At 35.8% G+C, this 15,494-nt stretch overlaps 1 protein-coding gene across 1 annotated transcript; it reads right to left on the reverse strand.

Annotated features, from left to right (window-relative positions):
- Window positions 1-112: 112 nt before the first annotated feature.
- Window positions 113-14,139, reverse strand: arih2 (ariadne homolog 2). Its single transcript, XM_084389005.1, has 15 exons — window positions 13,976-14,139; window positions 11,403-11,840; window positions 11,228-11,295; window positions 9,530-9,602; window positions 8,940-9,081; window positions 8,710-8,831; window positions 7,801-7,910; window positions 7,570-7,687; window positions 7,392-7,442; window positions 5,462-5,483; window positions 5,219-5,370; window positions 1,823-1,966; window positions 1,132-1,200; window positions 924-1,031; window positions 113-809 (listed from the first exon to the last, which is right to left on the reverse strand). The coding sequence occupies exons 2-15, from the start codon at window positions 11,625-11,627 to the stop codon at window positions 738-740; spliced, it is 1,476 nt and encodes a 491-aa protein (XP_084245131.1). The 5' UTR covers window positions 11,628-11,840; window positions 13,976-14,139; the 3' UTR covers window positions 113-737.
- Window positions 14,140-15,494: the final 1,355 nt, after the last annotated feature.

Genomic DNA, 15,494 nt, shown 5'->3' on the forward strand with positions numbered 1-15,494 from the left:
CATCAAATAAATGTACCCTTGGTAGACTTTTTTTGTTCTTTCCAAAACTGCAGTGTTGCGCAAATACATTTTTAAAAGTGTGTGTACACAAGAAAACACAAGAGTCACTGTCTGGTTTAAAAACTTTCTCTCAGTAACTATTTCTGTATTAATGTACAACCGTTGAAAATTACAGCATCATTTGTTTTTCATCTTTTTTTAAATTTTCAGATTTTTTTTAAATGATCTAACTATCAACAGCCATTTTCAAAGAAAAGAAAAAAAAAAAAACACGAGAAGAAAGCAAGAGAGAGAAGAATAGAGGGCAGAAGTTATGGCAGGAGCAATGGAGGAGGAAGAGAAGAGTTAGAACGTTTCGGTGGAGTGTTTTGAGTGTGTGTGGGTGCGCATGTGTCGTGTGTGTAATGTCAGCTGACGTGGGGATGTGAGAATGCAATGTTTGTGAATGTGAATGCTAGGATACAATCGTGCTATTCTCAAACCCTGCAGCCAAGTAAAGATTACAAAGCAAAAACAAAACAAAACAAAACAGGGGAACTGATGAAGGAAAAAATTAACAAAAAGGGTAAAAATACAGCTTTGAAAAGAGACGCTATAAATGAGAAAAACAGAGATGGACAAAATATTTTGAGATGCAGTGTAGATTTGACAAAAAAAGTGGAGGGGTATCTTTGGAGAGAAGGGGGCAAGACAGTTGAGAGAAGAGCGAACTTGACATGGACTCGATGGACGGATGTTCAGGTGTCGTGGAAATCCTTCAGCAGCGTCCGTCTCTTCTGCTCAGCAATGTGCATCTGATTCTCCAGATCCTGCAGAGAGAGAGAGAGAGAGAGAGAGAGAGAGAGAAAAAGAAGAGATGAATTTGTGCTTTTATTTTTCAGTTCCTGTTCACAACTTCCTTCAGTCTTTGTTCCATCTCTCACCCCTCTATCATTAGCACTCGGCTCTCCTCTCTCATAACTGTCTGCTCTCTCCACTTTCCATGACAGGTTCTCGATCTCCGCCTCCAGCTGAGCCTGCTGATACTCAAACTACAGGAAATAAAAATGAGATTTCCCATTACCAAGGACAGATCTTAAAGAGATCTTTGATCTTCAGTGAGAGATTCACACATTTAACGCAGTTGCTTACCAGTTTTTTGAGGGGTCCAGACTCCATGTAGTAGGCATAAGGATAGGTGTACTGCAGTGTATAACGACACTAAGAGAAAACAAAGACAGCGTGAGTGTGTGGAAACACGGACGCTTGTGCATGAACACTTGTGTCTGCAGAATAGGACTGCAAGATTTATCAAAATAAAACCAAAAATCACAATATGGCTTAGTGCGATTATCAAAATCGCAAAGGTTAAGATTTAATTAAATTAATATATGCGCAGAGTGTTTTAGAGTGAAGAGCGGCACTGTGTTCTTTAACGTGAGCAGCTCATGATCTGTGTTTTCACTTCACAGTAAGTTTAGCTCACTTATAACATGCATTTGGGAAAGCAACATGTGCCAACCAAACTTGTTATAAATCCAATTTACAACTCAATTTATATTAAATAGTGAAATATAACAATAATAAGGTCTATTATTTTGTTTAATATTCTTATTTAGTAATAATAATAATAATAATAACCAAATATGTTTTATAGTTATATACTGTAGATATATAAAAATCACAAAATGCTAGGCCAAATTGTGCAGCCTTAAAAACAAGCACAGCAAACCTGAAACTTTATTTTATGTTTGTTTTTTTTAAATGGCACTTTAAATCACAATTTTACTCAGAAAAATAGCATGCAACCCTGGTGTGGAATACAGCCGGATTCAGCCTGTACCTTGGCCAGTAGCTTGGCAGCATTCTGCAGGTACTGCCAGTCGATCCAGGTACCCAGATTATTCATGACTCGCTCCTGAATCTTCTCCTGGATCCGCTGGTATGTCTGTGCCTCCAGCTGCATGCTCTTATTGTGGTTCTCCCACTGAACACACACAGACAATGCAAGGATTAATGCTTGCATATAAACATTTCAAGTAATTAACTGTCAATACAGTTAAGATAAAAATTAGTTTCTGGAACAAATTAGTGCGGTCAAATCAATTAATCGCGATTACTTGCATGTGACAAACGTTTTGTTTATATAATATATGTGTGTGCGTGTCTGTATATGTGTGTATATACGGGTCAATGACGTGACGCCTAAATTTTCTGTCCGGTTGCATTTTTTCAGGCAAAAATGGGTTTAAATGCATAAAAGGATACTGTATATTTATAGTACCTCTGCCATGTATGTACTCACTTTAACTTTTAAAAAACCTTTATTTATTTGTTATTTTTTTTGTTATTTAAAGTGTCAAAACATCATGTGGTGCGACCGTCCGGCCATAACTTCTGTTTTGAAAACGTCTTTGAAATTACTCTGAATTTATTCAAATTTATTTTCTGCACTATTTGGCATGATTTCCAAAATGTTTTGTAATCCTTTAAAAAAATTCAAAGCATTTGTATTTATATTTCCATCATAATATACAAACAAACTTTGTCCGATGATGTCCATTTTATGAAATATCATGTGGTGCGACCATCAAGGAACTACCATTTTGGGACTTATATGTTGAAAACTATTCAAACACAGTAAGTTACATCATAAACCAATTTACCAAGGACCCATGGAAGCAGCAAGCAGGTTTGTAATTCTCTCAAATTGGAAAAAAAATAAACCTTTGTAATGGTTGGTATGTAGTTGCCACATTTGGATGTCATGTGGTGTGACCTCAAAAAAAATATAATATTAAAGTTATTTCTACAAATATATATTTTTATTATAAATTTCATAGTGACCTTTTTTGGCAAACTAGCTTGTTTTGTTAAGGTGGCCAATTCTGTGCCTGTAAATTATGATTGAATTTGAAAATATCATGTGGTGCGACCAAATATCATGTGGTGCGACCACTGCAGACTGTTTTCCATGATAGATATATGTCCTAGATTGGCAGTTTTATGCTTTTATATTCAATTGACGGTTTATATAAAAAAAGTACTTTACTTTAGTATCATTTGGAATAGATTTTTATGCAATTTGGGATCTTTTTTATAGATTTCAGACAGTTTGTGTTTACTCTTTGTACAATATGAGAAAAATGCAACAAAAAAAAATTAGAGCATGTAATTTCAGTTTAGTAATAATGCATTTATTAGTAGTGTATTTATTATTGCCTATTTATTTATTTTAAACTATTTTAATCTATTTTACCAGATGCCACTGCCAAGCCAAAAAATTCTAACCCTGCAGCAAGAGCAGAGTACCTTGATAGGAGAAGAGTGAAATATTATTACAGTTTAAAATATCTGTTTTCTATGTGAATATATAGTAAACTGTAATTTATTCCTATGATCAAAGCTGAATTTTCAGCATCATTACTCCAGTTTTCAGTGTCACATGATCCTTCAGAAATAATTCTAATATGTAACCCTAGACCACAAAACCACTCAATGGGTCAATGTCACATGGGTAAATTTTTTGAAATTGAGATTTATACATCATATGAAAGCTGAATTAAAAAGCTTTCCATTGATATATGATTTGTTAAGATAGAACAATATTTGGCCGATACAACTGAAAATCTAGATTCTGAGGGTGCTACAAAATCGAAACATTGAGAAAATCGCCTTTAAAGTTGTCCATTTATGTTTGCAATATTGCTATATTCACTCACAAAAATAAATGTTTATAAATTTATGGTAGGACATTTACAAAATATAAAACATGATCTTTATTTAATATCCTAATGATTTTTTGGAATTAATAATAATAATTTTGACCCATACAATGTATTGTTGGCTATTGCCACAAATACCCCGTGCGACTTGTGACTGGTTTTGTGATCCAGGGTCACTAATGATTTGCTGCTCAAGAAACATTTCTGATTATTATCAATGTTCATATTTTTTTGGGAAACTGTGATACATTTTGGATTACTGTGATACATTTTATATGTCAGGATTATTTGATGAATATAAAGTTCAAAAGAACAGCAATTATTTGAAATAGAATCTTTCGGAACATTATAGCCTGCGCCTGAATGTGACACTGAATGTGTCCTTGATTAATAAAGTATTAATTACTTTTAAAAAACTATTGACCCCAAATGTTATCTGTATACAATACTTTTATGAAATAATTTATATCTATAACATTATTATTTGTTAGAAAGAAATTCTAAGTCAAGTTAAATTAAATGGTGCTTGTGAAGTGATTTTTTTTTTATAAAAGTGAGTTTATAAAATGTTTATGTTCAGGAAAATTCTGTGAAATTTGTATAAAATCTGGTTTAAATAAAACATTTTGTATAAAATGTATTGTTCATTGATCTCTTTAAATAGATTTTTAACTATATAAGGTTTTCGTGTCATTTGGAGCGACCAATTATCATGTGGTGCGACCAATAAAAGCTATCACTGTATTAAATTTAAAATAAAATATCTTATTTCTGTGGCTGAAATATGAATCACTGATACAGTATGCTTTAGTAAATTATATTTTTAAAACATTTCTATCAGTTTTATGCGATTTACAGGAAAAATAAGTCTGTTAACTGCATTTTAGAAGGCGACTGAAATTGCAGAACAAAAATATGAGATCATTATATACAAAAACTCAAAAGAAATTCAAATACTCTGTTTTTAAACACTTTAATTACTGAGAACATGTAAAAAAAAATACATTTATGTTAAGGAAATTAATTAATTTTAAGATAAATCACGGTCGCCCCACATGACATTTTTTAAGCCTATGGACAATTAATCTAGATGAAAAAACACTAAAATCACTTAATTAAATTTTTTTATTTGAATTTTTATGTACACAACATTCGTAATGATTGAACAATTGCAATATATATTGTTAATTTTCGTATTTTAAAATTGGCCTGTTGAAAATCCTTATACGTCATTGACCCACACACACACACACACACACACACATATATATATTATATAAACAAAAACTAACTTTTGTTAGATGAGATTAATCGATTTGACAGCACTAATATAAATACAATGATATAACAGCTCAGTTCCAAAATCTAGTGAGCTCTCTTGTTTCCCTAACAGGCAGCTTTCTTTTTGAAACAGAACACTATATAGGCAGCAACTATATGTGCACCACAGAAATGGACTTTTTTTTTTCTTCCCCCAAAGAGATTTATTTTTGATTTATCATTTTTTGTCTTACCCTCTCAAAGTAGAACAGGTATTTCTTGAGGGCCTCTCTGGCCTGGGCCTGCTGGCTCTGATTCACTATGTCTGGGTTCTCTTTGTAGCGACTGCACTCGTAGTACTCACTCCCATGAGTCTTCCAATCACCCAGACACATCCAGCAGAAATCTACACAGCCAAAACAATGCAATTAAAATCAAGACCACTTTACTACTCAAAAGGGATTTCAAGTAACTAAAAATCACTGGGTAAAACATACCATGTTTACACTTTGAGCATTGCTGGAAAGAGAAAGAGAGAGAAAAAGATGTTAAGTAAAAACATGCCCATTTTATCAACATTCTCAGTCTAAACACACACTGCTGTTCAAAAAGTGTCAGTACGATTTTTTTAAAGAAATAATACTTTTGTTCAGCAAGGATGCATTCAATTAAATAAGCGATGACAAAAACTTTTACATTGTTCCTAAAAAAATGATATAAAATATATTTCTTGAACCTTCTATTCATCAAAGAAGCCCAAAAAATGGATTGCGGTTTCTACAAAAATATTGAGCAGCACAACTGTTTTCAACATTGATAATACTTAGAAATGTTTCTTGGGCATCAAATCAGAATGATTTCTAAAGGATCATGTGACACTAAAGACTGGAATAATGAGAGGTGAAAATTTAGATTTGCCATCACAGGAATATTCATTTTAATTTTAATAAATATTGAAAAAGAAAACTGTAATTTCAAATTAAGAGATTAAATGGTGAGAAAACTTCATCATATGATTATAGTGACCAAAATCACGGTTATCAATCTCATGATATTGTTAAAAAGTGCTAGAAATGTTCATAAAAACAATGGGCGGATTAAAAATGAAAAAAAAAATAATAATAAAAAATTGGTTGGGAACTTGGGTGACTTGCAAAAACCATGTTATCTACTATCTCTACATGGTAAATAAAGTTTTATAAAATGATAAACTACACATTCCAGCATTTAAACCATTTTTACGAAAAGGGATCAAATGAGAAATTATTTTATATAGGTTATACTGATTACATGATTATAGGCATTTTATCTGCTCCATGAATAATTCAAATACCTCATCCGAACTGGTAAGATTTTTGGATCAAGACGCTTTCCATCAAGAAGTTTAAATTTACAAAACTGCATATAAATTAGGTCAGATTTTCGCATTGGTCTACTCTAAACAAAAAGGGCAGACAGGCTGAATCATAATGTAAATCCACTCTCTGCCAGTAGGTGGCACTACTGGAACAGCATAAATTGAGATGTTTCCCTGGTAACCGCTGTAAATGGAGGTAAGATGAGAGAGTAAATGCCATCAAAACTTTTCTGAAGGAAGTCGGTTCCCTTCAGAGATACATTCAGTCATAAATTTCAGTACTCGTCATATTAAGGCTGTAAAACCTCTCACTGCCTTCCGCCGTTTATGTTTTCACACAAAACAAAACCTACGCTGCACCAGGAAATCCAAATGGACAATTCTTACTTTTCATGGAATATTGCAGTATTTATTTAAAATAATTCATCCATGCACATTATTATTTATTTATTTTTTTTTTTAAATGAATCTGCCCTCGTAATCTTTAATCAAAATAACTTCCCCTCCCTCTTGTAACAACATCTCTTCTCTGAAAAAGTTTACTGGTGTGAGGACGGGACAACCTGTCACTCACATGACATGACATCACAGCAATAGCAAACCACAACGATCCAACCAATTCCTGATGGCAAAAAATAAAGTACCGCCCTACACTTTTTTTTTCTTGTTCGAGAAGCTGTTTCACTGGGATATAAATCACAGTAGGGAAGAAAAGACTATCACGATTCTATTTCATGCTGACTTTAACGTTGGACAGTATTTACTGTTTTTTTTTATCACGGTAATCAAATACGGTTTTAAATGATAATAACAAATATTTAACAGTAATACTAACAATCAGGAATTCTATTGTGGTTAGTGACAGTTTCATCACTATTTAAATTGTAATAATATTTCACAATATTACTGTTTTTACTGTACTTTATCAAATAAATGCAGCCTTGGTAAGCATAAGAGACCTCTTTTAAAAAGTTGACAAACTAATAAAGTAGTACTCTGACATGCTGGGTGTTTCATTAAGTGCACTACAAAGTGTGCAGGTAATGGAAAATAATTAATATACTATTCACCATGTGGTTGCAGCCTCCATTCTTCTCAATGCAGATATTGCACTTAGGGCACTGTGGACAAAATCCAAACATTAGGATAAAATGATATTAATTATATCGTAACTATCAAACTTAACTAACTATCTACAGTATATACTTCATTTGACCATCCTAAATGTATCTGTGTGTGCTTTCTTACGTCTTTAGTGTGTGCACTGATGTAGTTGGCCGTCTCAGAGTCATCTGCACATTTCGTCAGCCATTTGCGGATGATAGCACAGTCTGTGGGGGCGTGATACATCTGTCTGCACTTAAAACTGAAGCCAGACAGACAGTCAATCCAAACGCACATGCAATCACGTGCACTCTGACATCACATGTATTATGCTAGCAACTGAGGAGTGTGTGCAAGTGTAATGGTGTGTAATACCAGAAGACTTCTTGGCAGCGGCTGCATTGGACTCTACGAGCTCGAGGTTCCTGCACCTGTATAACTATCGGACAGTCGGCACCAGGACACAACTGCAGCTGGAAATGACTCTGCAGACACAAACATGAGCAGGTTAAGAGTAATCAGTGACTTTCTAGAATGTGATAAAACTCAAAATGTCATCAAAATAAGTACTATCTGACAGAATTTTTAAGTACTAATAACCACTGAATGGCCAATATAAAAATAAAATAAAAAAAATAAACTCCCAAAACTAAAATCAGTCGGTTTAAATTAAATGTTTTACATTCAAATTTAATACACACTACCGTTCAAACGTTTGGGATCTGTACTTAGGGATTTTTTGAACAAAGTCTTTTATGCTCACCAAGGCTGAATTTATTTGATCAAAAATGAAGTAAAAACATGTAAAAAAAAAAACCATTACTCCTGTTATGGTAAAGCTGAATTTTCAGCATCATTACACCAGTCTTCAGTCACATGATCCTTCAGAAATCATTCTAATATGTGGATTTGGGGCTCAAGAAATATTTTATTATTATTATAAATGTTGAAAACAGTTGTGCTGCTTAATATTTTTATGGAAACCGTGATTCTTTGATGAAAAGTTCAAATGAAATAGAACAAAAAGGTTTTATTTTCAGTCTTTGATCAATTTAATTTATCCTTGCTGAATAAAAGTATTAATTTCCTTTTCTTTTCTTTTTTTAAACCCTATTGACTGGTAGTGTATAATAATTCTATAATATAATAATATAATGTTCTTAAAGATGACTGAGATGTAAGCAAAGTAATCTAGATATAAAAATAGGCGAAAATAATCTCTAAATTTGGCAGATAACAGATATGGTACGGACACATTGAGTGCATCCCTAGACTGACACACACCTCCACGTAGTCCCTGAAGAGGTAGCGTCTGTATTTATCTTTCAGTTCCTCGCTGGGCAGCAGAGGAAGAACAAAATCCTCTGGTATGCGAAGAGAGCATTCCTGCGCCATGCAGGAGATCTCTATAGACAAACACAATCCATAGAGGAGATCAGATAACCAGATCGCTCTAATCAGCAATACATACTGCACACTGTGCTCAAAGTGTGTATGTGCACGTGCATACTCACCTACGCCCACACCATCTTTGACAAGTACAGTGCAATGCTGCTCCCAGCATGCCTTGCAGAAGGAGTGCTGACAGGGTAGAGAGAGGAGAGAGTCTCTCCGGACCAGCTGCAGACACACCCCACACTGCAGTGACGTCCCAGCCTGAAAACACAGACATGTCAAGAGAAGGAAGTACTTCTAAGATGCAGTAATGATTGAAAACAGTATAATCAACTTTTGTCCCAGACAACCATTTTTCCATAGTTGTGTTGGTTTCTTGCATTTCAAATCTCAGTCTCATATAATAAAATAAATTCAACTTGAATCGATATTTCATGCCCATTTCTGATTTGGCAAGCCGTGCAAGAAGCGGGATGAAGTACAGACAGCTGGTCATTATCACTTAAAAAAAAACTTTATGACTGTACACTGCACACACACACCATACTCAATTCAATCTGCAATTTGACAAAGAACAGGTTTCAAGTTGCACATTTTTTGTCTCAGAACTCAAGTTTAAAGGGGTTTTGTAAGAAACCAAATGTTAACAATGTAAAACAGAGCTTTAAATGGCAGTTGTCATGAGTAAAGACACATTATGGGAACTCACAGTGAGAGATCTGCAGGTGCTTGTGGGCTGGGTGTGGGCTTCACAGAGCAACTGCGAAGAGTTGGACTTATACCTTCAAACACAAGAAAAATATTGAGACAGACTTTATTTTCAACGTCAAGATTTTAGGATACATTTTTTTTTAATGTAGCGAGTATTTTAGCAGTATTAAGCTGCATTTTCACTATTTTAAATGACCTGAAAGTATTTTTCCTGTTCACCTAGTCATGCAGTGACATTACATATACAATACCATTCAAAAGTTTGCGGATGGTAAGATTTTTTTTAATGCTTTTAAGTCCCATATGCTCACAAAGGCAGCATTTAATCAAAAATACTGTAAAAACAGTAATATAGTAAAATATTACAGTTTGAAATAATTGTTTTCTCTTTTAATATTTTAAAAGGCAATGTATTCCGGTGATGGTAAAGCTGAATTTTCAGCAACATTACTCCAGTCTTCAGTGTCACATGACTATTAAGAAATCATTTTAATATGCTGATACATTTTTACAGGATCCTTTGATAAATAGAAAGTACAAAAAAAAACAGCATTTATTTAAGATAGAAATCATTTGCCTTTACTGTCAATTTTAAATTTCAATACGTCATTGCTGATTAAAAGTATTAATTTCTTCGGCTACACTTTATTTTAAAGTCGGCATGAAACGGAAGTTGAGATTGTCATTTTTTCCTTGTTGTTGTGAAAAAAAAAATGTAGGGCGGGGCTTGATTTCGTCCTTCGGGAATTGATTGGATCGTTGGAGGTTGGGCGTTGCAAACAAAATGGAGGCAGATTTGAATGCCGGTTTACATTCAGTTGTGGAGGATTTCTCTCCACCGGACTTCCCCACCGTTACCCTCCCATGAAGGATTTTTAATTGAGGAGCCCAGCGACGAGAACGAGGACGAGCAGCTAAATTTTCAGGCAGGAATCAGAGCATATTTATATGAGCCTCCCGCGAAACGAGACAAACACCGATAGCCGCACCCTCATCGGCTCTGGCCGCACCCTTTCGCCATGGCACGTGACCGAAAGAGAAGAGAGGTCATTTCGAGGGGGGAGGGAAGGGTAATGTATTTGATTAAAGATTATAAGGGTACATGAATTAAAAATAAATAATGAAGTGCACAGATAAATCATTTATAATAAACACTACAATATTACATATAAAAAGAAGATTTGTCAAATTTGATTTCATGCAGAGTTTAAGGTGTGATTGTTACAGTGTAATTATATATTTAAGTACGGAGTAATATTAATTAACAACATGTATTTGCTATAGGGTTAGGGTACAATTAGGTTTATGGTTAGTTGCATTTAATTTTCCATAATTTACTGTTATTACTATAGTAAGTACTGTACATGTAACATATGTAACAAGGACACTGTAAAATAAAGTCAAGTGTTACATTTCTTCTTCCTCCTCTAAAAAAATAAAATAAAATAAAAAACCTCTTACTGCCCCCAAACTTTTGAACGGTAGTGTAGTCTCTCAGATGTCACAAAATAGCATTAGTAATTATACAAGGATTAGAAAAACATTTGTTTAAATCATTTTGAGAAAAAAAAAATCATTTTTAGATAAAAAAATCATTAAAATGAAGTATAGAATATCACACCACTATCATCAACTTTTCATGTCAACTACCCAAGTGTGCATATTTGTGAGTGCATGCTTTGTTGTACTTAATTACCTTTCGAGTATTTGAGTCACTTGCCAGTGAAAATGTACAAGGACCAGTTTGGCTACAGCTGGTGACACCTAAAGGGAGAGAAAGGATTAGTCTTTATTTATAGTTTGGGAAGATATAAATAAACAGCTAAATATTGTCAGTCACAACACTAATCCTACTAAACATTGTCACTCACCTTCAGGGCAGTGGCTACATTGTTGACTTCCTCAGTTAGTACCTTCTGACTATCTCTGTATGTCAAGCAATTGAACTGGTACTTTTCCGGGTCAAATGGTTCTTCTACCGCCACGTCGTCATCAAGGTCTTCATAATAATCAGGGATGTCGCCCTCTACGATGTCTTCATCATCTTCGAATTCCTCGTTACTGTCTGAGGCTTGGCTACTCATATCCACAGACATAGCCCTCTGGGCCTGACCTTTCCCTGACTGACAGCTGCTCTCCACTAATCAGCAGCTACTGAGCTGCTCCTCTCTGCCCCAGACTGCACCACCGATCCCGGGGGGGGGGGGGGCCTGTGGCTTTTAGCAGCACCGAAAAAAGCAAAAGAAATCACACTCCCCGTCACTCATGAGGAACTGGAGAGAGGGATGAGCTCAGACAGAGAAAAAATACTGAAAGAGAGAACAAAAACACATTATTTGGTAACTATCATTTATATAAAAAATTTCACAATCTTATAGTGTCTAAAAACTTATGCTTAAATGGTCAATGATTCTCTATACAAACCTATCTTTTTTTATTTATTCAGACAGTCTGCCATTGTCCTAAAGGTATTTATTTTGTGAAAATGACTGGTTGACTGTACCTTTCCCCATTTAATACACAGCTACATAAAAATATGAATGGACGTGACATGAAATATTGATTTGAGTTTAAATGATTTCCGAATCCTGGTATTTTTGGTATTTGTTTTGCGATAATGACCATCTGACTGTACATTATCGGTGCGATAATAACAGATAATAATATAATTATTATACAACTGCGTAAATACATGGACATGAAATACTGATTAGAGTTATTTTAAAAGCTTGTTTAATTACTTGTTAAATATTTATAAGAATAATTGATATTCAATCCAGCAATCGACTAATCAGAATCAAGTATTCCACTGAGCCGCCCACTCAGCAGCCTTGGAACAAGAAGTATTTTTCCAATAGGGATATTTAAAGTCTTCATTAGAGTTATAAGCCATGAACCAAACCAACCAGTTACAAGGTGAATAACATTTTTTTTTTTTACTTTTCTGAGGCAATAAATTGGACAAAAAGACAAATGTGAGACTGTGTAACGCTTTAATGAGGAAAAGAACTGCAATCCCATGAAGCATTGCAAATGTCAATCAAATAAAACTTAATATTCATACATTTAAAAATCCTGATTTAATGACATACATATTTTGTTCTTTTGGTGCTTGCTGTGAATCTCTGATTGCTGGATAATTCTCGGCAGAATCATGGGTAATGTAGTTTTTCAGCAGGAATACCAAGGTTTAACAATTATTTTTTTTAAATAAGTTGAAATAATGCACACTAACAGCTTCATCAAAAGCATGTATGTAGCCTACTTTCGATTAAAAAGCTTGTAGTAAGTCTGTCTTTAAAGGTTTAAGTTATCATTCTAAATGAATGGGATGGGTGTTTTTTTTTAGTGGGTAGTTGTGTCCAAACTTGGATTGGTAGTTACTTCCAAGAGAGAATTTAAATGGTAAAAGTGGCCTTGCAAGTGTACTCAATTTCAATGACACTCGCTAAGCTTGAACCACTGGTCAAGGAGCTGTTCCATTATTTACAATCAACACACCATGGCGTGGAAAGCTGGAAACTATCTGAAGGTTGTACTTGTAGATGTTGGTCTCCGAATTAACGGTCACCAAGAATGTCTTTGAGGGTAAGACAATCATAAACTCACATGCAGAGCGGCTTAGTGCTTCGTTTTAACGGATTACACGGTGTACTGACACAGTCCAACCGGACAGCAGGAGCAGGGCAGGCCGCGTGCCCGCGCGTCAGATGATCACAGAGATCAGAGCTCTGCGTGTGCGCGCGCGCCTGCTGATGTGATGACAGTCACCGATTCCAACTGAATAAACAATCACTGCACATTCGACTCAACGTGAGCACGGGGTCGGTGAGCGGCTGCAGCTGTCCGGTCCGGTACCGGATTGGTTGGAACCCCACAGTCATGGGACGACCTGGCCCGGTCCCACACGCTCGGGCACCGTCTATCCCTCACATTCCACCCGGGACTATAAATAGCGTGCGGCGCTGGGTGGCACGCATAATATCACACTCAGCTGGGTTAGGGATCATGGTTTAAGTGCGTAGGTGTCGGGTGGGGGTGAGCAAATACTGCAAACTCACGGTACGGACAGTACGGTTTCTGCTTTGTTTACCCCATATGAATCGGGCCGCACCAGCTGTTGCTACTCTAGATCAGCACTGCACATAAATACAGCAGACCCATCGATGCGCAGAGTCCTTTCTCCCGCTTTGTCCTTCTTAATATTTACAGTTTCAATACACACATCCCGCAGTTTGAAGTGCATATAGTCAGATTAAACTTGTTTAAGCGAATGCATAGATCGTGTAATATCGTTTTAAAGGCATTATTCACAATCATCCGCTAGCGCGCACTCCAGCTCGGGGATTCGTATGTAAACAAGGCCATTTTTGTTCGCTCGATAAAGCCGCTGCTCTGATCGTTTAAAGCCCCCCGTCGTACCCAACATACTGACTTTACTCACCTGCCGGACCGTGTCGGGTCGCCACTCGACGCTGGCTGAAGAGAGATATTGGGACAGAGAGCCGATCCGTTCGCTTAGATGAGTCTCAGCAGAGCTGAAGATCGGAAGTACGGGGGGATTCTAGTGCGGCGTCACTTCCGTGTTCGAGTGAGGCTGTTTTCCACAGTGAGCAGGCTCCTGTTACTGGGGAGGGGCCACGAGCTCACATACTCAAAACTGACATACATACTTGCAGTCAAACACACACATACGCGTGCGCTAATGCAAATGTAGGTCATCAAAACAAGAAACCTGATTTATAATCTGCAACGTGCTTGAAAGTGCAAAGGCAAACAGCACATGCTTTAAGCCCTAGCTGCTTTGTTAACAGTAAAGATACAATAAATAAAATCTATAGAAATATGTAGAGAACGTGTGTTATCTATTGTACGTATGTAGTTCACAACATTAACTTATGCATTTAAAGTCAACATCATTTCCTGCCAGTACTGAGAATCGCAATTTAATCTAATTAAGTGATTAAAAGCAGTTGCAAACATTCACAAAATACACATGATCATCTCAGCACAGAAAACAAAAAGGCAACACTTTACATTTACTACCAAATAATTTATGAATTTAACGTACATTGGAGTTCTTGAAAATGATGGGATATTCTTGGTACTCTTGTCCTAGTTCCCACACTTGCAATCTTTGTACAACTTTTCAGTATTTTCCACTTTAAAATGAAGTTTAAAATGTCTGTTTAGTAGTCCCTATATGTAGCAGACAGCACCATTTAATTTTGAAGTGAAGTGACATGAAGTGAAGGCCAAGTATGGTAATCCATACTCGGAATTTGTCCTCTGCATTTAACCCATCCACGTTAGTGCACACACATTAGGAGCAGTGAGTAGTGAAGACACACACACACACTGCCAAGTGTGGACACACACAACCGGAGCAGTGGGCAGCCATTCACTGCGGCTCCCGGGGAGAGATTTGAGGTTAGGTGGCTTGCTCAAGGGCACCTCAGTCATTTCCTGCCAGTACCGAGAATCGTAATTTAATCTAATTAAGTGATTAAAAGCAGTTGCAAACATTCACAAAATACACATACTCATCTCAGCACAGAGAACAAAAAGGCAACACTTTACATTTACTACCATATAACATGTAATATCTTATGAATTTAACGTACATTGGAGTTCTTGAAAATGATGGGATATACTTGGTACTCTTGTGTGGCATTAGAGATAGTTGGGCATGGTTCATTATTAAAGGCGTTATGAAATCGCAGGAATTTTCTTTCCTGTGTTGCTGTGTTTCCTTTTAAAACAGGAACTTTGACTGATTTCAAATAACATACTACCATTATACTCATACTATGTCTGCCATATAAAGATATTGCAGAAATCAATTCTGCAATCTGAATTCAGTCAAACTTCCTGTTTCAACTGAAAATACAGCAACACAGGAAAGAAAAGTCCTGTGATTTCAGGACGTGTTTAATGTGTTATGTATATTCAATAGTATCCAC

This window comes from Rutilus rutilus (assembly GCF_951802725.1).
Source record: "Rutilus rutilus genome assembly, chromosome: 19".
In the NCBI taxonomy this organism is placed as follows: domain Eukaryota; kingdom Metazoa; phylum Chordata; class Actinopteri; order Cypriniformes; family Leuciscidae; genus Rutilus; species Rutilus rutilus.

What these genes read in the sequence shown, in the direction of transcription:
- arih2 (XM_084389005.1), bottom strand. Translation starts at nt 11,627, where the DNA reads ATGTCTGTGGATATGAGTAGCCAAGCCTCAGACAGTAACGAGGAATTC. An exon ending in GTGACTCAAATACTCGAAAG is followed by an intron (nt 9,603 to 11,227) that starts GTAATTAAGTAC and finishes TTGTGTTTGAAG; the next exon opens with GTATAAGTCCAACTCTTCGC. An exon ending in ACCTGTTCTACTTTGAGAGG is followed by an intron (nt 1,967 to 5,218) that starts GTAAGACAAAAA and finishes GTGTGTGTTCAG; the next exon opens with TGGGAGAACCACAATAAGAG.